The sequence below is a fragment of the Bacillus rossius genome, chromosome 17 (genome assembly GCF_032445375.1).
Source record: "Bacillus rossius redtenbacheri isolate Brsri chromosome 17, Brsri_v3, whole genome shotgun sequence".
NCBI lineage: Eukaryota > Metazoa > Arthropoda > Insecta > Phasmatodea > Bacillidae > Bacillus > Bacillus rossius.
The window spans coordinates 22,284,980-22,308,763 of record NC_086344.1 but is presented as its reverse complement, the minus strand read 5'-3'; the positions used below and the strand labels follow the sequence as shown (position 1 = coordinate 22,308,763).

The 23,784-nt window shown below is 38.7% G+C and overlaps 1 protein-coding gene across 2 annotated transcripts in view; it reads right to left on the bottom strand.

Annotated features, from left to right (window-relative positions):
* LOC134540544 (esterase E4-like) overlaps nucleotides 1–23,784 on the bottom strand; it is a 761,050-nt gene that overhangs the window by 537,736 nt on the left and 199,530 nt on the right. The window contains exon 1 of one of the 2 annotated variants that reach the window (XM_063383350.1): nucleotides 7,093–7,423. The exons of the other annotated variant lie outside the window; for it this stretch is intronic. Within the exon in view, the coding sequence (XP_063239420.1) occupies nucleotides 7,093–7,126 (34 nt within the window). The 5' untranslated portion in view covers nucleotides 7,127–7,423. Of the gene's footprint in view, nucleotides 1–7,092; nucleotides 7,424–23,784 lie in introns of those variants that run through there. 2 annotated transcript variants of the gene reach the window in all.

Sequence of the window (23,784 nt, the reverse complement as noted above, 5' to 3'; positions counted from 1 at the left end):
TACAAATGCAAGTAAAACAAGCCACTATTGTATGTAGCCAGCATTTCTCAGTTCCTTGAGTATGAAGGATATTTCTTTGATGCACGAATATTTTCCTGCACAAAGCGAACCATGTAGAAGTCTTAGCCGGTCAACCAATATGTTTGGATCTTTCCACGATGTGTAATCATTCTCTTCTACCACCATCTTCCTTGCACCTTTATAATAAATATTATGATCTCTGGTGTCTTCCGTTTTACCACCAACTTCAGGGTAACTTTCATGTTTGAGACGATGATCATCACAAGCTTGATCAGATTTATTTAATATATCACGTCGTCTCCACCGTTTCGGTCTCAGGACACCGACACATTCTTCGATCTTGGCAGCTTTAGGTGCTTCATCATAGTCTATGTCTTTGTCTTTATCGTCGTTGTGTTATCCACAATTATCTGTTTATCCTCATCATTATGTACGTGTATTTTCTGCGTTGTCCAGGTTTGTTGCCTGTTTGCATTTACTGTTATTTTTTAAACTGTGTTCGTCTGTGCTGTCTGATATTTAAGTTTGAATGTGTTAGTCTGTGCTGTCATCGTTGTGTTGGCCATTATATACCTGTTTAGGTTCATCGTTGGGTCTTATCTGTTTGAAATCAGATGATTTAGGCTTTGTTTTATGTGGATTCTTTTTTAACATTCTTATTTCTTATAATACATTTATGAATTTTTCCCATGACAAAAAGTGCAAAAATTCAATGGTGTATGTCCAATAAATTGTACTGAATAAGAATTCTCAATTGTATGATTCATTTAAAGAACGTATTGCCTGTAATGACTAACTATAAAAAAATTTAAAATGCTCAAAATCTATACTCGCAATGAAATATGGTTTATTTGAAGCATTAGAAGGTAAATGAAACATTTCGATTCGCGAAAGCGGCAAACGTTGGCGCTCGTCTTATCGTTATTTATTGTTTCAACCTACAGTATGTGGGGGGAACTGGGTTCGTAATGGATAGCCCAATTAAGTTTTATTACATTTTTTTAATAATTACTAGTATTTACATAAATAATAAGTAATTGTACTTAAAACTGTCCGATCACAAATCACCGGCACTTAAAAATGTTTATCCACAAGTCACTCAATATCTGTCAAGTTCCGCAGTTCGCACTCCTCACTGGAGCTAGACTCAACAGTGGTTCGCCCCTTACCACGCGCCTGTCCTCACACACACAGTCGCGCGCCACTCGGTCGCCGCACTCTCACCCTATTCACCGATGTCGATCTTCCCTTCACTCGCGGAACTCTCGATACTATCGAAACCTCGCTCGGAACTCCCGTGAAGGCTGGCGTCGCGGTTTAACTGAGAGCGGCTGTGACGAGTCGCGTCATCCCCGGGCCGACGCGACGACGCCCGAAACATCGAGAATCGCGTCGCTTGTACACGCCACTCCGCGCGGCGGCCTTGCGGAATTCCCTCGAGACCGCTCAGCGATAGATAACGGCGCAGAGGCAGGACGATGTGCGGGTTATCGAGGGGGTGGGGAGGAGGGTTTAGTGACGACCCTTGTAATCCTACCAGGCATGTGTGGCAGGACCTTACTTCAGCGGACGGGCGCATGACACGGTGCCAGTGGCCTGGCAGGGCCGCCAGCCAGCTCCGAACCTGGCGCATGTCGCGGTCCTGCGTTTGTGACAGTATGTATCCCAGCGCGAAGCGAAAGCCACGATCCAGCGATTATGGTATAGTTAGAGACAGGAAAAAATCGCGGGTTCATTTCGCGAAAGGCTAGAATCCAAGTGCGTGTAACTTGTTTCCGCTTCAGTGATTGGAACACAGTTTGCCTGAAGGACTTGTGAGCCAATGAATGACCCTCAACGTAAGAAGAATCGAATCATAAGCATCCCAGTTAGCAGGTGTCACGAGTCAGTAGCCAATGAGCTGGTGTAATATTCCCGCGTACATAGAGGATCGTGGAGTCCATCCTAGAGGTCATTCAAACCGCGAATTTTTCCAGTCCCTAGGTATAGTTTATGCCACGCAACTTGTCTCAAAGGATCTATATATCATGGTTAGCCTTGTTAATAGGACCTTATAGCCGATATTTTAAAAAACATATAAAGAAGCACAACTATGATGTTGGTAAAACTTTTTCTACTAAAATCAACATACTCTATTATCAAAAACATTGTTTTTTTTGTAAGTATAAGTGTATTTTTTACTATGAGAAAAAATATTGTAATGTATTTTCTATTTTCTTTGTCAAAAATGATGAACTCTGTAAAATTATCAATTATTATCTGATGATTACCTATATAAATACCGTTGTTTTTGATGAATAAACATCTTAGCTCTAGGTATACGTCATTTGGTAGGAGATTTTTTTCGTGAAAACGGAATGTAAGTCGACGAACGGAAATGTGTCACAAAGATGGCGGACCCACGTGTAACAACATAAACCCCGCGTATAGTCACATTCTTTAACATAAGGGTGCAATTGGTGTGCCAAATAAACTTTATTGTAGTGAAACTCCCCCGAAAGATATTTGCTAAACAATGTTTTCATAGTAAAATGTAATCTTAAGTTTTAAAATACCTAAGAAACCTGGAATTACAAATGTTATAATACACATTCACCTGAATGTATGTCAACGAGCTCGGTAGCTCAGCAATAGAGCGCATGCTTTGCAAGTTAAAGGGATGTCGTTCGTATCTCGTCACTGAAAGTTTATTTTACTCTTTTAATTACACTATAAAAATTATATAATAATATTGAATCAGCTTAATAAGGTTTACGTTTGTTCGTCGTATTTATGTATCTACTGATTTCAGTTCTTTTAAGCAAAAAAAAATACAAACACATTATTAGTATGAAAATATGTGGTTTAAAATGTTTCAGGTAAATATTTTAGTAATGCCATAGAATTGTAACATCTAACGTGAGCGGAAACTTTATGGAATTAACCGTTTGGTGAAATTTAACAATATGGGCACTAGATTTATAAAATTCCTTGTCGAAAATCTGGTCCAAAGCTGGGGTTAAGGATATATTAAAATATTTTTTGTTTGTTTCGTGCTGCCATCTGCGGGTGATGACGGCAAGCAATTTTTATGATCCAGGCAGTGCATTCTAGAGGCGAGCGCAGGAAGTAAGTGTGTGATTCGCGTCTATAAATTTTTGTATGCGAAAAACTTGAAAATCCACTATTTTATTTATCGGTAGTTTTTTCACGCTCAGCGTTAATTTAAATAATCCTACTTAATTTTTTCGTGTCCAAGTTTCGAATTTTAAGTTTATTTGCAATATGAGAAAACACTATATTTGCTCTTTGCCAAGGCTAGAATTTTAACGCATAACTGACGAGTAGTGAAAAAAAAAATCACTCATCCCCCCCCCCCTCCCCCCCAACAACCAGCTCTGTTAGTTTTCAGAAAAATAACCGTGTGTACGGGTACTTTATTTTTCGATTATAAGGATCGTTCAAGTTTAGGTACCAAAAAAAAAAGTTTGTGTCGTGTTCTCATTGCGTTGCCAATATCACGACATAACGTTATTTAAAACATTGGCAACGGGCCAAGAGCAATTCCGTCGCAGTGCAGGCTGGGAAACCGGCCTGGACCCAAGAACGGCTTTTTTCACGTTTATTTTTATTTTCTGTATATATAGTTTTTTTTAAATAAAACACTAATGATAATTAAAAAATGAAATTGTTATTAGCGAACCTATTTTAAGTTCTGGTTAATGCCTATCGATTTCAGTTGCGTTTAAATGATTGAAAAATAAAAAAGTTACAAAATTTATATTCCCTTATTAAATGACGTATATTGATTGTTATATTTTATAAATTCCACCCAGGTGTAATTTAACAAGAAGAGGGATATCGAATATTTTAAAGACAAATTAGAAAATCATCGTCTAAATATGAAGTTTCACGTTGGCTATAAAATGTGGTTTTAACGATCTTATTCTTTCAAATTTTTTCTTAGAGAGGGCTCCCGAACCCACACCCGCATTATTTATGGGGGTTTTTCCACATCTTTTCCACCCTCCCTTCCTCCCAGGGCCACAACATGTTAAGGCCCCTCTCAAAAATATTAGGGTCCCGCTTATATAAATACCCCGGGTTCCTGCAAAGTTTAGGGACGCCCCTGCGCCAGGCTTAACGCGCCTTACCTTTCGACATTTCTCAGAAAGTAGTACAGTGGTAACAATTTCCCTGAAGTCACGAGCAAATCATCAAAATTTTTTTTTAATAGAACTGATAACCAAGTGGAGTTGTTCCCAAGCGCTGTTGACAGAAAAAAAAACATTTGGCGGAAGGATACGTGGACCAGTGGTGCTACTTTCAGGATTTGTCGAATTCGAGACGAGTCCACATTGGGACAGACTGTATGGCCGGGCGCGCACAGAATCAGACAAGACGCGACACCGCGCTTCCCACATTCTTGAAATGAAATCGTTGTCGTTACACTCCTTCAAAGATCAATTATACAAAAATGGGTTATTTCCTGTAGGTACTTAACATACTAATTGATCTGCATTCAGCATCATACAGAGGAAAATAACAAATCCAAATATTTTAGAAGATAATATGTAGGGTACTCAAGGGAAGTGACAATTTAAAAAAATGGTTTTTAACTGGTTAGCAAAAAAAAAAAAACACCATTACTTTGCTGAAAATTTATTTTCATACCCGCGTATGCGCAGAACACTGCAGCCATCAGACAGACTTCTAGCGACGAATTTGGAGCAGTCCTTCGATGTTGTCACCTCGTGTCTGACCGCGACGGTTTTTTTGGCATTTTGCCGCGTCCTGACCCGAGTGTGCATTGCTTTAACATACGTACATGGGAGTCAAAAGTTATCAGTCGGAACTCAACAGTCGGAACTGCTTCGTGTGGAAAGAGCGTCTCGCCTGTCCCAACTGTCTGTCCAAAAAATCAGTCCATCCGTCCATCAAATGAGTGTCGTTGCAGACACATTTGTTTACAATCTTTGGTTACTATTTTCCCCCCCTCCCCATATTATTAAACTAAAAGTCCAACTGCAAATGCCACATCCCATGTTTCTCCATATCCTATGATGAAACGTTACATCCTACAGCAACAGCAACCACAAGACTGATCGTGTGAGAAGGCTTCAACTGAGTCCAAACTGTCAGTTCGGTCTGAGAAGTCAAGCCAGGAGCTGGACGGACCGTGTATGTAGGGACTTTATCCTCGCTTGTCCGTTTTTCTGCTCACTTCACGACAAAACACTCGCAGGCGGGGTGGACGAGGGTAAAGGTACTGGGCACGGTCATACAGACAGGTCTGACAAACTACCTATCCTTTGCCTTGGCGTGTCCCGTCGGCTTAGTGAAGCTCGCGGCGGCCTGCGAACTAACGGCGCTGGTAGTAGCTGAGCCCATCATTAAAATTGTGTCAAATGAGCGTTTTATATAAAATATGACATTATTCCTAACTAGCTGCAGTACCCAGTGTTGCCCGGGCTGAACACAGGGTGAAGGGGAACTGTTTAGAGATCAGATGTAGTTAGTAATTGTCTTCTTAATTTGAATGTCAAGCGTGCAAAATAATTTATATCACTTTCAGATCCCGACAGACATTGTTCTGCCAGTTTATAGTTATTTACCTGGTCTATATGTAATCTGGACTCTATAAAGCAATATAGAAAAAAAAACTGAAAAATAAGGGATTACTAAATTGAAAATATTCCATTATCTAGCTAATGCTGGGCATGCATTGCAATGCCTCAATCAGTTTTGTTTTGAAATATGTTTGAAGTAGTTACACATATACAAATAATCTATCCATGTCTCTAAATATATTTATCTCTATCTACATCTGTAGTCCTATATATCTATGTATCTCTCTATCTGTATTTATCTCTTTATATCTACATATATACCTCACTCTATCTCTATGTATTCTATATGAGGGTACTGATTGCTTCGTTGTTAATATCACACTGGTGTCTTTTACTTGTATGGGAAAATTAAGAATGATAAGGCATCTAGTGCGTGGCAACAATGTTAATAGGCAATAGGAAATAAACTTCTAGCGCCTGCGGCAATGTCAACACACACTTCGTAGGTGTACTGCATGTTGTATCTTACCCCCTCCAAAGCATTTGATTCTAAATTGGACTTTTAGTAAGGATCCCTAATGTTATTGATAATATAATATAGCATATAGCCTTTCTCGATAAATGTACTATCCAACACTGAAAGAATTTTTCAAATCGGACCAGTGGTTCCTGAGATTAGCGCGTTCAAACAAACAAACAAACAAACTCTTCAGCTTTATAATATTATTAGTATATTAGTATTAGTATAGATTCCGTTTGAATTTTTGAAATTTTCTCCCAGATTAAAATTGTTTCATTCGTTTTTCGCCCACTTTGGCTCCTGGGACAACCTGTACGTTAGTTAGCCAGCTAGTTATTTATTTGATAGTATATACCTGTAGGAATGCACCTATGTACCACCTCTATTGGTACCAGAGGCCAAACTGGGCGAAAAAATTTATAAAAACTCGGTTGGAAATTGCCGTAGTTGCGTGGAATGACTTAGGCTGTTGTTGTCCCAAGCTTTCTGTCCCGGGCGGCCGGATAGAGCTAAATCTGCTCAGTCGCGAAACACAAATAAATAATGAAATTATATCAATTATTTGTTTACCTTTCCACAATTATGAAAACTAGACTAAGCTGGCAATTATATCAAAAATTACGATAGTTTTAATAGGAAGTACATATTAATTAGACGGTTAAGAGTAGGTACTTTTTAAAAAATTAATTATAATTTAATTTTAAGAGTTTGTAGTTCAAACGTAATTTTGGGAAGGTTAAAAAAAATAGAAATATTAAACTTCTGTAAAAAAAAATTATTACAAAAAGTTTATTAAATAGTATTGCCGGCATAATCAACTTAAAAAAAACGTATTTTGGTTGGAAAAACAAACACGTGTTAATATTCACAGTTATTAGAGCTTCCAAAAAATTTCACATGTATTTCTCTTTGAAACCACACACACGCGGTATTGCCTGGGTTCGAACGAGTTGCAACTCGTCAAACAGAAAAAAAAAAAAAAAAAAACACGGGATTACTTACCTGTGATTGCGAAGTCCCGGTTTTGGAACAGCATTCGCGTTAGCTAGGTAATTGGACGGTCCAGGTCGCAGAAGGAAATGCTCCGAGCAGGTTTCGCAGTCAAAATTCCCAGCAGCAGCTAAAAGCGGCGATCTCGCGATTCCACGGTCGGGCACGCACTCCAAACTTCCAACGCGGGAATTAATTGCTCGTCACTCGTCGACCTGTCGTCACGTTTCGCCGCCGGTTTAACGCCGCGTCCTCCTACGTACGCGGTCGCCAATTTCAACCTTTGAAGTTCCGTTCGCGGCATCGCGTCGCAAGCCAACTGCGTTCGAACCCGTTTCGCGCGTGCCTGTCGCGACCTGTCTCAACCGCCACTCTCCGCCAGGCTGTCACGCACGCACGCATGCACGCACACTGGCTGCGCCTCGTGCCACTGTTGCGCGCGCTCGCCCAGACACTAGAGGATATGCTCGGCGCATGGCCGCTACCACACACTACACGAGCATGCTCGTCTCTTTCTCTGTAAAGACAGTCTGTGTTGTACTTGCACAACGGCTGCCAGCAGTATTGCACTGCTTGGCGGATTATTTTTTTTTGCTTGGATGTTTTAATTTTTCGTAGTTCACGACGAATGCTTGCACGTAAGTTGTCAAATTTTTTTTCCTTCACAAAGTTGACAAACATTTCTCTGGCTTTTTACACTAGCTGTTCGTAGCTCTACCGTTTTATATGCCTATTGACATATTCCTTACTCCTTATATGCCACACTGGTCGAAGAGTGCGATATAAACGTTATTAAAACTTTATTGTCTTAGGAGACATGATGATGCGACAACAGACAGCACAGTCGCTGTGGCTCGGGGCGAGCATGTTGGGACCTGCCACGCACTGGCGGATATGCTCGGTCCGGGGCTCGGCTCGGAGGGAACTGCCATCCGACGGCGAGCCGAGCACGCTCGGTCTGACAGAGGCTTGACCAGCACACACACTGGCGGATATGCTCGGTCCGGGGCTCGGCTCGGAGGGAACTGCCATCCGACGGCGAGCCGAGCATGCTCGGTCTGACAGAGGCCGGACCAGCACACACACTGGCGGATATGCTCGGTCCGGGGCTCGGCTCGAAGGGAACTGCCATCCGACGGCGAGCCGAGCATGCTCGGTCTGACAGAGGCCGGACCAGCCCACACACTAGCGGATATGCTCGGTCCGGGGCTCAGCTCGGAGGGAACTGCCATCCGACGGCGAGCCGAGCATGCTCGGTCTGACAGAGGCCGGACCAGCCCGTACACTGGCGGATATGCTCGGTGCGGCGCTCGGCTCGGAGGGAACTGCCATCCGACGGCGAGCCGAGCATGCTCGGTCTGACAGAGGCCGGACCAGCCCACACACTGGCGGATATGCTCGGTCCGGGGCTCGGCTCGGAGGGAACTGCCATCCAACGGCGAGCCGAGCATGCTCGGTCTGACAGAGGCCGGACCAGCCCACACACTGGCGGATATGCTCGGTCCGGGGCTCGGCTCGGAGGGAACTGCCATCCGACGGCGAGCCGAGCATGCTCGGTCTGACAGAGGCCGGACCAGCCCACACACTGGCGGATATGCTCGGTCCGGGGCTCGGCTCGGAGGGAACTGCCATCCGACGGCGAGCCGAGCATGCTCGGTCTGACAGAGGCCGGACCAGCCCACTCACTGGCGGATATGCTCGGTCCGGGGCTCGGCTCGAAGGGAACTGCCATCCGACGGCGAGCCGAGCATGCTCGGTCTGACAGAGGCCGGACCAGCCCACACACTAGCGGATATGCTCGGTCCGGGGCTCGGCTCGGAGGGAACTGCCATCCGACGGCGAGCCGAGCATGCTCGGTCTGACAGAGGCCGGACCAGCCCACACACTGGCGGATATGCTCGGTCCGGGGCTCGGCTCGGAGGGAACTGCCATCCGACGGCGAGCCGAGCATGCTCGGTCTGACAGAGGCCGGACCAGCCCACACACTGGCGGATATGCTCGGTCCGGGGCTCGGCTCGGAGGGAACTGCCATCCGACGGCGAGCCGAGCATGCTCGGTCTGACAGAGGCCGGACCAGCCCGTACACTGGCGGATATGCTCGGTGCGGCGCTCGGCTCGGAGGGAACTGCCATCCGACGGCGAGCCGAGCATGCTCGGTCTGACAGAGGCCGGACCAGCCCACACACTGGCGGATATGCTCGGTCCGGGGCTCGGCTCGGAGGGAACTGCCATCCAACGGCGAGCCGAGCATGCTCGGTCTGACAGAGGCCGGACCAGCCCACACACTGGCGGATATGCTCGGTCCGGGGCTCGGCTCGGAGGGAACTGCCATCCGACGGCGAGCCGAGCATGCTCGGTCTGACAGAGGCCGGACCAGCCCACACACTGGCGGATATGCTCGGTCCGGGGCTCGGCTCGGAGGGAACTGCCATCCGACGGCGAGCCGAGCATGCTCGGTCTGACAGAGGCCGGACCAGCCCGTACACTGGCGGATATGCTCGGTGCGGCGCTCGGCTCGGAGGGAACTGCCATCCGACGGCGAGCCGAGCATGCTCGGTCTGACAGAGGCCGGACCAGCCCACACACTGGCGGATATGCTCGGTCCGGGGCTCGGCTCGGAGGGAACTGCCATCCAACGGCGAGCCGAGCATGCTCGGTCTGACAGAGGCCGGACCAGCCCACACACTGGCGGATATGCTCGGTCCGGGGCTCGGCTCGGAGGGAACTGCCATCCGACGGCGAGCCGAGCACGCTCGGTCTGACAGAGGCTTGACCAGCCCACACACTGGCGGATATGCTCGGTCCGGCGCTCGGCTCGGAGGGAACTGCCATCCGACGGCGAGCCGAGCATGCTCGGTCTGACAGAGGCCGGACCAGCCCACACACTAGAGCCAAGTCGGCGAGCATGTCTGCTAGTGCATGGGGCGCTTTGCCGAGCTTTTCTACACGCGCACGCACATACGTTGGTAATAAAAATAACACCACCAATTAAAAGTCACATAAACATTAACTATAAACTCAAGGCTAAAATTAGCGTCTGTTTCCCTGAGCTTCCATCTGATTCCAGTATTTTCAAAGTATCTGCCAACCTGATGTCTTGCGAACCAAATTTAACACAAGTTTTATCAAATTAAATTATAAACAAACAAACTAAATAATGTAAAATATAAATGTAATTAAATAAAAATAACATTTCTAAAATAAACAGAAAAAAAGTAGAAAAAAATACAATATTATTAGAGTCCCGGAAATTTCGCGGATTCCTTTGGCCTCAGGATAGAATTCAAAGTTATAGGTGTGCTCGACCCATGTTTACTTTCCCATTGGTTTATTTCTCAGCGAGAACATTTTTTATCCTTGTTATTTGGCACTACCTGATTCGCTTACTTCTCTCCTAGCTGGACATCGTTGGCTCACGGTCGTAGAGGGGCGTGTCCAGATAACTGCGGTCCAATCATGAACACAGTGCGACAGTGTGGAGGTTTGCATTCTAGCTTGCGACTAAATGAATGCGCGAAAATTCCGTGGCTCTAAATATTATACACAGTGGCAGGGATATGCCACAAAGTTACAGGACACGAATTTTTGACGTAACAACGTCTAATAAATCGATGAACGCTGGCTGCACACACGAAAAAGGATGACTCATTGTCCCGTTACGCACATTGTCCTGTTTCGCTTTGTCCCATTACGCTTATTGTACACTGCGCCGCATCTATCTCTCTTCTACTCGATTGGAACCATCGATTTGACTTTTTCGAGGCACATTAAACTTTAAACACTCCCATTCGTTTCCTACCTTTCCTATCATCGTCATATCCGTAACAGAATAACACAGATTGGAAGAAGTTAAATAGCAAACATATTATAAACTTTATAGTTAAAATAATCTGTTCGTTAAAGTAATAAACATATTTGAATTAATGAGTGCAAATAAAAGTAAATTTTTCAATTAAATTGTAGATTTCATTTTACTTCTTTGCATCCATACAAAATAGTGATAATTCAATAAAAATTATTCAATTTTATTCATAAAAGTATGCAATCATTTCATTATTTTTTTGTTATGACGTTATCACGTTAAACTATCGTTCGTAAACCGACTTTACAGACAACCAACTATTTATCGATTTTTTTTTCGGTGCCAAGGAAATAGACAGGGAATCCCTGGAAGCCTAGGCAGTTTTGTTAGGGAAAATAAGCCCGTAGATTTGTTTGGTGATAAGTAGATCTTTCCTCGCGCGGGTGCGCGGGCGAATTTGTTGATCAGCTCTGACAGCTGAGTTGTGTGTTGCGCGCACAGGGCAAGTTATACTGAACACACAGCCTGTTAACATTTTTTTTGCACTAGGCTTAAATCGTGCATATTTTCACCTAACAATTGCGAAAGCCGTGCAGGAAATCAGCACCCAATTTTTTTGTGAACGAGAGTTGGAATTTAAAACATCCTCTTATCCTAATGGTTTAGGGCCCTGAAAAGAAGCACTAATATATTCTTTGGTCGCAATAGATCTTTTTCCAGCGTGTGTGAAGACTGTACAGGTGCATAGATATTGACACAAGTTGGAGCTGGAGGAAAACGCAATTATATTGGCGCATAAACTTTTAAATGAATTCCTTCAATAATTTAAGAAATGGTACCACCGCGGCAGGAGATTTATGAGCTCATGGACTTTCGTATGGTTTCATAATTAGAGCGTAGAGTGTTTGGTTTTGCGGTAAGAGCGCTTATTGTCGGTATACCAAACTCAACATTAAACATCATAGTTATAGGTTAAATAAAAATTTTTGCAATACTGTTACTAAGAAAATGGTATACTCATAATTTTTTGATAGTGCTAAATGTTTTTGGCATTTTTATAATCATTTATATCATCAGTTATAATCAACTTTTACAAGGCTAGAATATGTGCCTAGCTTTTAACAGATTATACAAATGGTGCAAGCTTTTGATTTTTCTGAATAAATGTTTATAATGAAACTTTTTTTTTTTAATTTTTGCCTAGATGACTCAATTCCCATTGTTTATTGGTCTCTGCTATTTTTGGGATTTCTTCAGCGGCGATAGGGTTTAAGTTAAAAATAGTTAATTTATTCAGTTTTTTAAATTATTATACTTTTGCTGACTGTTAACTTAGCGCTAGCTCGGGGAAATACATTGCTGGTATGCGGGCTGTTTTGTGGGCACGCTTAACTGCAGTATTAATCCTATAATTTTTATCTAACACTTTTTGCTGAAACAATTTATGATTAGACGAACCATTGCTGCAAGGGGTTGAAAAAAAGGGGTATAGTTATTAAAAAAATCCATAACTCCGATAGAAGGCACACTATCAAATCCGTTCAAAATGTTGTGAATCCAATAATTTTTATTTTATCCAAAACGTTTGTCTGAAACAATTTTTGATAATACAAACCATTATTGCAAGGGGTGGAAAAACCTAGGGTTGGAAATAAGAAAATAAATAAAACTTCCTGTACAATATCAAATCCAATATTATTTTTGTTTTAACATTCAAAATATTGACCAAAATATTTGTTAAAATACATTTTTGTTTACCCAACCATTACTGCAAGGGGTGGAAATAACAAGGTTTGAAAGTAAAAAGATATACAATCATTATCGTTATAATTTATTATATGAATCCTACACTTCATCTAAAACTTGTCTGAAACAATTTTTGATGAAACGAATTATTACCAAAAAAAAAAAACATGGGTTAAAATTTTAAAAAATTCAATTTTTTTCAGTATCAACTTCGTTTGAATTTATGTTAAACCATATCTTATATATTTAAACGAGCAATTATTGTGTGTATATATATGTGTGTATATATATATATATATATATATATATATATATATATATATAATCTGAATCTCGGAAACGGCTCCAACGATTTTCATGAAATTTTGTATTTTAGTATGCAGGGGGTTTCGGGGGCGATAAATCGATCTAGCTAGGATTCATTTTTAGAAAAGGTCGTTTTATTCGTGTTTTAAATAATCAACTTTATCGATAATAAACTTAAACATAAATGACTCTTCCTGACATCTATTGACGAGTAAGAATACCATTTTTTTTTAAATTGGGAGCAACTAACTGCTTTAACGACACAACAACACTAAAGCTACTCCAGTAGATGGCGTTGTTAAGCAACTCTAAGGCAATGAGTGTTTGGTTTGAGGTTAGACCAAGAAAATCAATTGTTTACTTATATTATTTGTGTCTTTTTAACTGATGTGTTCACTTAAAATGCCTAAACGATCTTTTAAATAACGGGTCTTCATGCATGGCATGTTATATGTGGCATTTTCTAGAGTTAAGCGACCAACTACGTTGAAATTCCATCTTCCAAATGAAAATCATCGACATACCTGCAATATAGTATGGGAGGAAGTATTAGATTAAGACCCGATTTCAAAATTAAAACTGTGATGACTATATATACACTAACGTAGTTGTTTGATAAACTGTAAAAAATTAAGTATTTGTTTCTAATAAAATATTAAACTAATTGCACTCGTGATTTTTTATTTAAATAACTAGTTCATATTCTATTATTATGTCGGTAAGATCGAAAAATAAGATTAATATTTCATCATTTCATCAGTATGTAATTAGTATTTAAATATTGTTACTATTTACCGCGGGTTCGTAAAGGATAGCCCAATCAAAGATTTTATTACACTACACAGTTTTATTGATGGCCACTACTTATGTCTTGCTAGCCTTGCTCACGTTCGTAACAATATAATTTCTAAAAAACACAATTTACCAAAACAAAAAAAAAAATAGCGAGCTAAGTTCGGTCATCCAGGTACTTAATATTATCCTAAACATTGATGCAAAGCAAATTACTATGCAACCACGTTATTACTGCAAGGGATGAAAAATATTGTTTGAAGCTCAAAAAAAATTAAATTATTGCCTCAGTCGGAATATGATTTGAAATTCGTTCAGCTATTCAATGTTGTTTTCTAAACTATTCAATGCTGGATACATGAAGTTAAAAATATTCGTAATATTTTCGCTGCATGGAAAATGAGCAAAAATTTCATCGATATTTTTTTTTAATATCAGAGAACATAAAAATATATTATGAACATTAACTTCATAAAATGTTCCACAAGTTTATAGAAGTTTCCAAAATATTTTCAGAATAAATACTTTGAAATCTACCTACGCCTACAATTCTCCCGCCTCTCAAAAACTTGCGCCCGTTTTAAATCGTCACCAGCACAGCGCTATGTGGACAAACATATGTATCGATACAGACACAAAGAAACTCACAACGAACACGTATCGATATCTCGATTATTGCTCATTCCACTCTCCGAGCTGAAATAACTTTATGAAACAAAATTACATTGATACATGCGTCCATATTAAAGCCCATTTCAGAAATTTTCTAAGGATACGTAAATTTCAAGTACCGATTCCCGCTTTTAAAAGAATTTAAGGATTCTACACGTTTCTGACGTGACAACGTCTAATAAAACGATGAACGCCGGCTGCACGCATGAAAAAGTGTCCCGTTACGCACATTGTCTCGTTTCGCTGTGTCCCGTTACGCTCATTTTATATTGCTCTTTGCTAACCTGAACCTCCTAGCATTGCGACCGAGTCCATGGCGTAGTTCTGTTTTCATGCATTTCAATGTAACATTTTCATTGCTCTTTGCTAACCCGTTCCTCCTAGCATTGCTGCAGAGTCCGTGGCGCAAATAAATTATTTTTGATTGCATCTTGGTGTTGGATAAGCCATTTTCCTTCACATCATCCTTGAAACACTCCCATTCGTGTCCTACTTTTCCTATCATCGTCCTATAGCAAACATGTAGGCCTATAAAAGTTATAGTTAAAATAATCTCTTCGTTAAAGTAATAAACATATATTTGAATTAATGAGTGCAAAAAAAAGTAAATTAATCAATTAAATTGTATTTTTAATTTCACTCCTTCTTTTATCCATACAAAATAGTGATAATTCAATAAAAATGATTCAATTTTATTCATAAAAGTATGCAATCATTTCATCAATGTTTTGTTATGACGTTGTCACGTTAAACTATCGTCCGTAAACCGACTTTGCAGACAACCAATTTTTTTTTAAATATATAGAAAACAGAAAATATTGGCAAAAATGAACGTTCACTCGCTTTCCGCCACGTGCCGCGAATCACGTGGCGCAGGGAGACTTTGCCGAAGCTTTCGGTGGAATTGGCCATCGATTGCCATCAGCCACGCAATATTACGTCGCTGGTCCGCGGAGATTAAACCGCGCCAAAGCAATAACGATTTGCCGGACGAGATTTGCAAAAAAAAAAGAAAAAAAGCAAATTTCCCTGGCGACATTGCGCGCTTGAATTCGTTCAGAGAAGAAAAAAAAAAGTCTTTACGGAAGCAAGCTATTCTCAATTTTGTCACTTTTATTTTTATTTCGTGCAACTTGATGTGTATGAGCGAACATATCAGTTATTTTAGAATATTGTTTTCGGTCGACAAGTTTTCAGTTTTATAGTCTTTAAATGAATAGTTCCGCTTTTCAGTACACACAATGGATGTTTGTTATTTATGGTATTTTGTGTTTTTTGAAAGGGATTCCTAGATATGTGATAGCTATTGCAGGAAGTTAAAGGAGAGTATCTCGACACACACACAAAATGGACGCCGATCGGGAGGGAATTATTCACAATCGTGGCGTTTCATAAATGAAAATTAACTGTCCGGCTGCCAATGACGTCATAACACACTTAGCTAACAGTGTCAAAAACATGTTTACATTACTAATGATTTTCGGTCCGAACAGTTACACATTTAAAACTAAAAGTATTCAAATAGTTATTTTTCCTTACAAACAGTTCATCTGCAATATACATTAAATGTAAACAAACTTCCTTGTATGGCGAGAAGAGAGAATAACGACGTTTTAAGTCCACGTAAACAAAAACATTGTGCTAGCTGTTGTTTTATATCAGTTCAAAAATGAAAAACAACTTAATAAAATTATAAAAATAATTAAGTAAAATAATCTTCTGACATCTCTGTGGCCTACATTACTGCACAGCTAAAATTATTAATAAATTATAACTGTTTTCGTTAACCCAGGTAACTCTCATCTAGGCTTTTATTTTACCCATGTTTGATACCCTATTGTTTTAGTTATTAATGGGTAGGAGCAACACAGATTCCTAAAAATATTTCTAACCACTGGCCATAAAATCCCCCACCGATCGCCATTAAAGAAATGTATAAATACTACATACAACTTACAAGTAAGAGAAACATAACCTAAAATGAGAGTATCGCATACGCTAAAGACTTACAGCCTCTCTCTCTTTCCCTCTCTCTCATACGTACACACTATATATATGGACCGGAAAAATTCGCGGATTCAATGACCTCTAGGATAGCCTCCATTATCCTCTGCACTTCTCCAGTAAACACGCGTGTTCATTGGTTACTAAATTGTGAGTCGTCTCAACTGGGTAGCTTGTGATTCGACGCTTCATTGGTCGATAGTCTCTCATTGGCCCAGAGAGCTCCAGTTAAACCGCGAGCAAATAGCAGAACCAGTAGAATTATACACATGTTTGAATTTCAGCCTATCACGAAATGAATCCGCGAATTTTTCTGGTCTCCTACTATTATTATTATACTATTATATATGAGTGTGTGTGTGTGCGCGCGCGCGCGACAAAAGTGAAATTTATTGATTATTAGGTATGGATAGAGATAAAATATTAGTAATATTTTATAGAACAAGAGATAATTGATAATAGTAAGGATGCGGGTACGATCTCAAATGAAATAACTTTTTTTCCACAAGAATAAATAAATTTTAGTTTCTTTAAATAAAAAAAGACTAAACTTTTTTTGTCGTAGATATACAACAAACTTGCGCAAATAACAATTAAATATGATTTTAAATAATTCTTAACCTTGAAGCTAGCCAATGATTAAGGTATTTTATGAAGCTTAACTAATTGTCCATATGGACGTGTGGAGTCGACGGTGCGTGTCTGGCATGTGAAAGTGACGAACTGGACCTACCTCAATGCAACTTTGTTCAGCCACAGTCACCCACGGCTACACTCGCATCGAGAAATATTCATGCCTCTGAGTTGGACTTACACGCTCGTGGGCTCGTAACAATAATACAATGTGTGATTTAGTTAATAAAATAATAATTCGTGACAAATATTTAAAACCCATTGCAAACTAAAGCATGAAAAGCATTACACCAGCAAAAAAATTTTTTACACATCTAAACAATGCTCGCATAGTATGGTTTAGCAATACTTTTTACACAAATGATTAAAATTATAATACGTACATCAAAGAACACGATGTTATTGCAAATATGTCCCGTGGCGCGGTGCACAACAATAACCTCAAACTCCGCTGTGTTGCCCTCTGCCCAAATACTTCCTTACTAGACGCCAGCAAGTCAGGCGCAGGCGGGTCCCTACCGCCGTGACCCGCCTATCCCTGCAGCATGGCGGGGTTCAACCTGAGCCGCACTAAGCCACGTGGAGCCCGCTCAAGGCTGCTCCAGCGACCACCGCCCGCGCCAACGGCCCCGGAGTGGGGATAGCGCGACGTGCCAACCCCTTGAAACAACCACGTACATGCAAGTGTGCGAGTACGCAAGTGCGCACGATGGCAAGAGCGCTAAGTGTGCAAATGTTTTAAGTGCGCACGATGTTCCAAATTCCCTTTTCTAATTACCTCTTCTTTCAACCATATGTAAAGTCCCAGTAAATAATAAAAAAAAAATTTTGTCTGTAAAGTCGGTTTACGGACGATAGTTTAACGTGACCACGTCATAACAAAACATTCATGAAATGATTGCATACTTTTATGAATAAAATTGAATCATTTTTATTGAATTATCACTATTTTGTATGGATACAAAGAAGGAGTGAAATTAAATCTACAATTTAATTGATAAATTTACTTTTATTTGCACTCATTAATTCAAATATGTTCATTAGTTTAACGAACAGATTATTTTAACTATAACTTTTATACATGTTTGCTTTTTAACTTCTTCCAATCTGTGTTATTCTGTTAAGGATAGGACGATGATAGGAAAAGTAGGAAACGAATGGGAGTGTTTCAAGTTTAATGTGCCTCGAAAAAGTCAAATCGATGGTTGTTCCAATCGAGTGGAAGAGAGATAGATGCGGCGCAAGCGTACAATGAGCGTAACGGGACACAGCGTAACGGGACACTTTTTCGTGCTTGCAGCCGGCGTTCATCGATTTATTAGACGTCACGTCAAAAAACCGAAGGCTTCCTGTAGTCGTTTGGTTGCGAGGTGCAGATATACGTTTTAAAAATTACCTTTTGTTTCAGAAGGGCCGTGTAGAAGAGCAAGAGAGACACAATTAATAGTGTTTTCGAGTGGATGATTAGGTTTGTCGCGGTAAAGTCTACCTGATCGCGTAACTTCAGTGTTTCGGGCGGGGGAAACGGCAATAAATTGCACTTTATCGATTAACCGAGCGGCGAGTCTACCGAACCGCGTTGATCGTCGGTAATCCGATTATCAAATATACCGCGTAAACCGAGCCCCCGTGGGCTTAAAACGGCGAGGTTTACCTCGAAAATGTTTCGAAGCTAGCTCTGCGCCGATTTTTTGTGTATTCAGCCGTGAGTAACACGTCGCGTAAAACGGGTTTTGCTTTGTTTGTTTCACAGGGTTTAGCTCCACACAGACTTGCACAAGAGCTAAAGGGGGTAGGTACACGGACATATCTGGCTTCGTTGATTTCGTGTTTTCGACCGCGATTAAAAAACTCCTATGATATTTTTATTAATATAATAAATATTTATTTAAAGATTTCAAGAGCGGTAATGACGAATTTTATATTTAAAATCCTACCATGAACTGAAGTGTGTGTTTTTGCCAATATATTTTTTTTTAATTTTCATTATATTCAAAATAAAAAAAAAGATTTTTACATGCCCCAAATATGTCAAGTTCCAAGTATTTTAATTGAAGTCTGCATGAATTTCAGTAGAATACATGATTGAATTCTGGTACAGTTAGTTTTTGGGGTATTTTAAACCATTGCTTTTTTTTTTTCGTTCACTATTTACACGCCATTTTTGAATTTTTGTACGATGGAAGTAATGTAAGATATTTTCCTTCAAATAATGATTTTCAAATAATCATTTTACACTATTAAAAAAAATTGTTGAATTTAGTGAAAAACTTTCCGAGAGAAAATCACACTGTACTTACTGAATTTGATGCTCATAGAAGCTTGCATTTATTAAAGTCGTTCACATATATTTCTTTTTGCCTCAACAATTTTTTTTTTCAAAACAAACGTACCTAAAACGGAAAAGTATCTACGTTTGGGTCAACAATTTATTTCAATCATCTGAGGTTCAAAAACAGAACATAACACGAAGATGAATATTTGTTTTTAAATAACTTAACCTTGATATATATGTCAACTTTTATTTGAAATGTGATAACAATGTGTGTGTGACATATTAGGCACACTTTTAGACATAATACGAGAAATCCCTGAGTTCGTACGTATCTTCCATAAACTGTTCTTATTGTGCCATTCTTAAAACCTTAATAAAAATAACAGTTTAAGACACACCAAACTTATCACACAAGAAATTTACCGAAATATTTGAGCCAATTTTATGTATTGAGATAGTCTCATGTAAACTTTATTTACACAAAAATCATTTAGAAGCAGTAACTAGTGTATAAATAACCAGTTTATCGCCTGCTATTATGCCGTCAACATAAACGAGAAAAATATATAAAATTATTTGAAAAGGTGTGTTAATTTAATTTTAAAAATTATAGAATAAATTTTTATTTTATTTGAAACTATAGATCTCATAGAAAGACTTTTAGAATGGACGGGCAAAAATGAATACATAAACACAATTTAGAATTGCCGAACATACCTGGGACATAAAAATTACAGTAAATTTAAGGATATTTTAACGAAAATCTTTTTTTGAACAAACTAAGCAGCGTTTGCCGTAGTTTAAGCTGAATTTATCTATGTGTAAAAATTATCACACAACAAAATCAGAGTTCTTTGTTTCATTGTAAACAATCAAAGCTAACAATAACACAAACTTTAGAATTAGTGTAAATTCACACAAACCTGTTGAGTATAAAACAACTTGTAATGTGATATTAATAAGTCAAAGAAATCTTACATATTATTTGAAAAAAATTAATCAAAGTGTATAAGTTTACTCTAAAAAAAAAAAAGGATGAAATTTCAAAATGTTTCGAAATATTTATTGAGTTTGTAATGTATATTTTTGTGATACTTGTTATGAAATAAATATTATGTTTAGTAAATAAACTATCCAAAATAAGTAAATATTTCATAATTTAGGCAAACAGTCCATACAATATATCTATATAATTAGCAATTTTGTTTATACAGATAGAGTTCACTTTGATATTAAAATATCTGTCGAAAAAGAATATATGTTATCAGAATAATGAAACGACATAAGATGGAATGATTCGATAGTCGGCACAGCTGCTGCGGCAGCGAATTATAGCGGCAGGTGCTTAAAATACGTGTGATTCGCGTCGAGAAATTAAGTTGAAAACCAAAATTTGCGTAAAATTTACTACATTCAGCATTATTTTAAAGAATTCCACTTTAAATTTCGTGTCAAGAGTTTCGTTTTATTATTTAATTTTAAAATGAGAATACATAAATTTTCTCGTTACTCGCATATATATTTTTCTAATTTGAAGATATGAAGGTTCCGCCTTTTGCTGGGCTGCTTAGTGCGAAAGGATTAATAATTGGAGCTATGGTTATTTTACTTACTATTTTTACTTGAGCTACTACAGTATGATCATTGGATCATTGGGAGGTAGCAAGTTAGCAGGCTTATCATCGTTATTGGGTCGCGTTGCTGCTACCTGCTTATCGCTAGCCTGAGTTTATCTATGTTTAACTTTGTATCTAGGTTAGTGGTGGCCAACTTCACTCCCTTCGAATCTTACACGAGTGCTTGACACTAATCAATCAATATTAAATATTTCAAACCATATTTGTAACATCGTTTTATTTTATGCAATAACCAATATATACCATATGATTCATGTGGTAAAGAAAATTAAAATAATAATTATCTTAGTAAAATTGTGTAATATTTAGAGAAAAAAATTAAAAGAAAAAATGAAACAATACATATTAAAGCCTCAATATTTTTCTATATACTTGTGAGAATATTATGGCTTCCTGAATGTATATACCAACACATTTTAATTTTCGTTTTTCTTTTTAATTAAAACTTATTTAGGCGTTTTATGGAAAAAAATGGTGAGGGTGAATTTTTACGATGCAACGAAATTTTCACAGGATGGAAAAATGGCTACATAGAAGTAAAATTTATATATGTGCTTTTAAACCGTATGCAGATAAGACAGACAGATCAAAATTAACAAGCAATTTAGAGCAGTATAATATTCATAAAAATTTTCCAGTAACAAGGCAGCGCGTTTTGTAACCAACTTTGTCAATTTGCTGACCAAAATAAAACGTTTATTTAAATGTAACATTCCGTAGAGCTCCATTGTCAATTGCAAATTATCACACAATGAGCTTATGAGTACGTCTACATCAAAGGCATCACAAACACAATTTCGCCCGTGAGTATGTGAGTGAGCAAATGTTTTTTTTTTTTTTTTTGGTCACATTCCTGTGGCTTCGGGCAAAGGAGAAATGTGTGTGAAACGCGACGGTTTCGAACAAACAAAAACAGTGACAAGGCTAATGAGACTTCTGTTGTTTGGGATGAACACACCGATGTGAACCCATTCGTCGACGTTGACTTCCCACGTTCGCGCAGTGTTCGCTGCGTTTCGCGCGTAATTCAATGAAACGGTTATTTGCGGCTTGGGAATGTTTAGTGGTTGAAACTGCGACATGAAATTCTGTTTTCTTTGCACGGGATGATTGTAAATTAAAGAGTCCGCTTTTCAAACCAAAGAAGTAAAAAACAAATTATAATAAATACTACATAACTTAGAATAACATTTCTGTACCTCGGAGGTGGATAGCAACTCGTCAATTTATTAATGAAATATCGATGGCATCATGTTCATAATGTACATTCTTCTATTTACGTATTGGCATTAGAGCACTCACAACAAATTCGAAATTTTATATTCACCGACCTACAACACCATTTCCCTCCTAAATATTTTTTAAATATAAAAACCATTAAACTTCTATATTAAAAATATAATTTTTGTCTAACAATAAGTTAAAGATTTATGTGTTAAATTTTCTTAAAACACTAGCGGGAAAAATAGGAAATAAATACATTAAAATCTAATCGATAGAGACCTGCAAAATTCAAAATTTTTGTCACCAGGATTAAAATTTGTAATAAGAAAACATTAAATTATGTATTTAAATATTGGTATTAACATTTCGGCAAGATTTAAAGAAAATTAATCGGGAAATAATTTATTTCAGTATAGAATATTGTAAATTTTTAGGTGTACAGTAAGCATGTTCCCATTAATTACTATTTTTTTATTTTCTAATTATTGGTGGCTAACATTAACACATCCAGTATTTATATATCGTAGGAAAAATTGTGAAGAACACAAGTTAAGTTGAAAGTGAAAGTCAATTATTTGGCCATTATTAAAAATTAAAACAAAATGAGAAAAATGGAAAATTATTTATATTAGTGAAAGATTCGAAAAAATAAATTCTAATATATGATTGAATAACTACAAATAATTAGTGTTTGTAGTCAAATAAAGCTTTTTACAATGAAGGATTAATTAGGTTATCGTTTGTATTTTTCTGCCTGGAAGACAGATCAGTATGCTACGTATGATTCATTCAAATGGAATATATAGAAGTATATTATTTGAAATTAAGTTTATTAGACAACTTTGGTCAGCCAAAACATTGTGATTTTCTTCTTTATAATATATTCACTGACTTTTCTTATTCTTGTGTTAAAAAAATCTGGTTTTACTGCGTCATCATCTGTTTTTTATCTTGAGGGGGGGGGGGGGGTGAAATGGACAGAAGCAATCAAACGCGGGGGTTTTATTTTAATCACATCTAGAACCCCGGCTATCTTCTCGTTAGCATCGAGTTGATTGCAGGAGCCGTCTCCCTTATCAGGATGTATTCATTTGCGGCCTAACCAGGTTTCCTCTCCCCCCCCCCCCCCTCACAAAACAAGGGTAATGCAACACACACACAACTATCAAAATCGATACGCAATCTGTGTTTGCCCTGGCCTCCGAGGGGAAACTTCAGCGAGCAGCGCTTGTTGGCTTACAGACATGCTAAAAAAATTCACGTTATCATTTTTTTGACGTGATAACGTCTTATAAATCGATAAACGCCGGCTGCACGCAAGAAAAATTGTCACGTTCCGCCTGAGCCGAGCGTGCAAGGACCGGCCAAAAACCGTGCGAGAAAATCTTCTATAATATCAAACAGGCAGGATTTTTAACTAATTGTTCGTGATTATATCTAAACAAATTATTTAATTTAAATTTGCAAAAAAACTGTAAATAATATTTGAAAATAAAAAGCATGCAATTTTTCGTTAATGTTTTCTTATGACGTTATCATGTAAAATATCGTAAACCGACTTTACAGACAACCACCTATTTTTTAATGTTATGTTTAAGTTTCGCTTAACACAC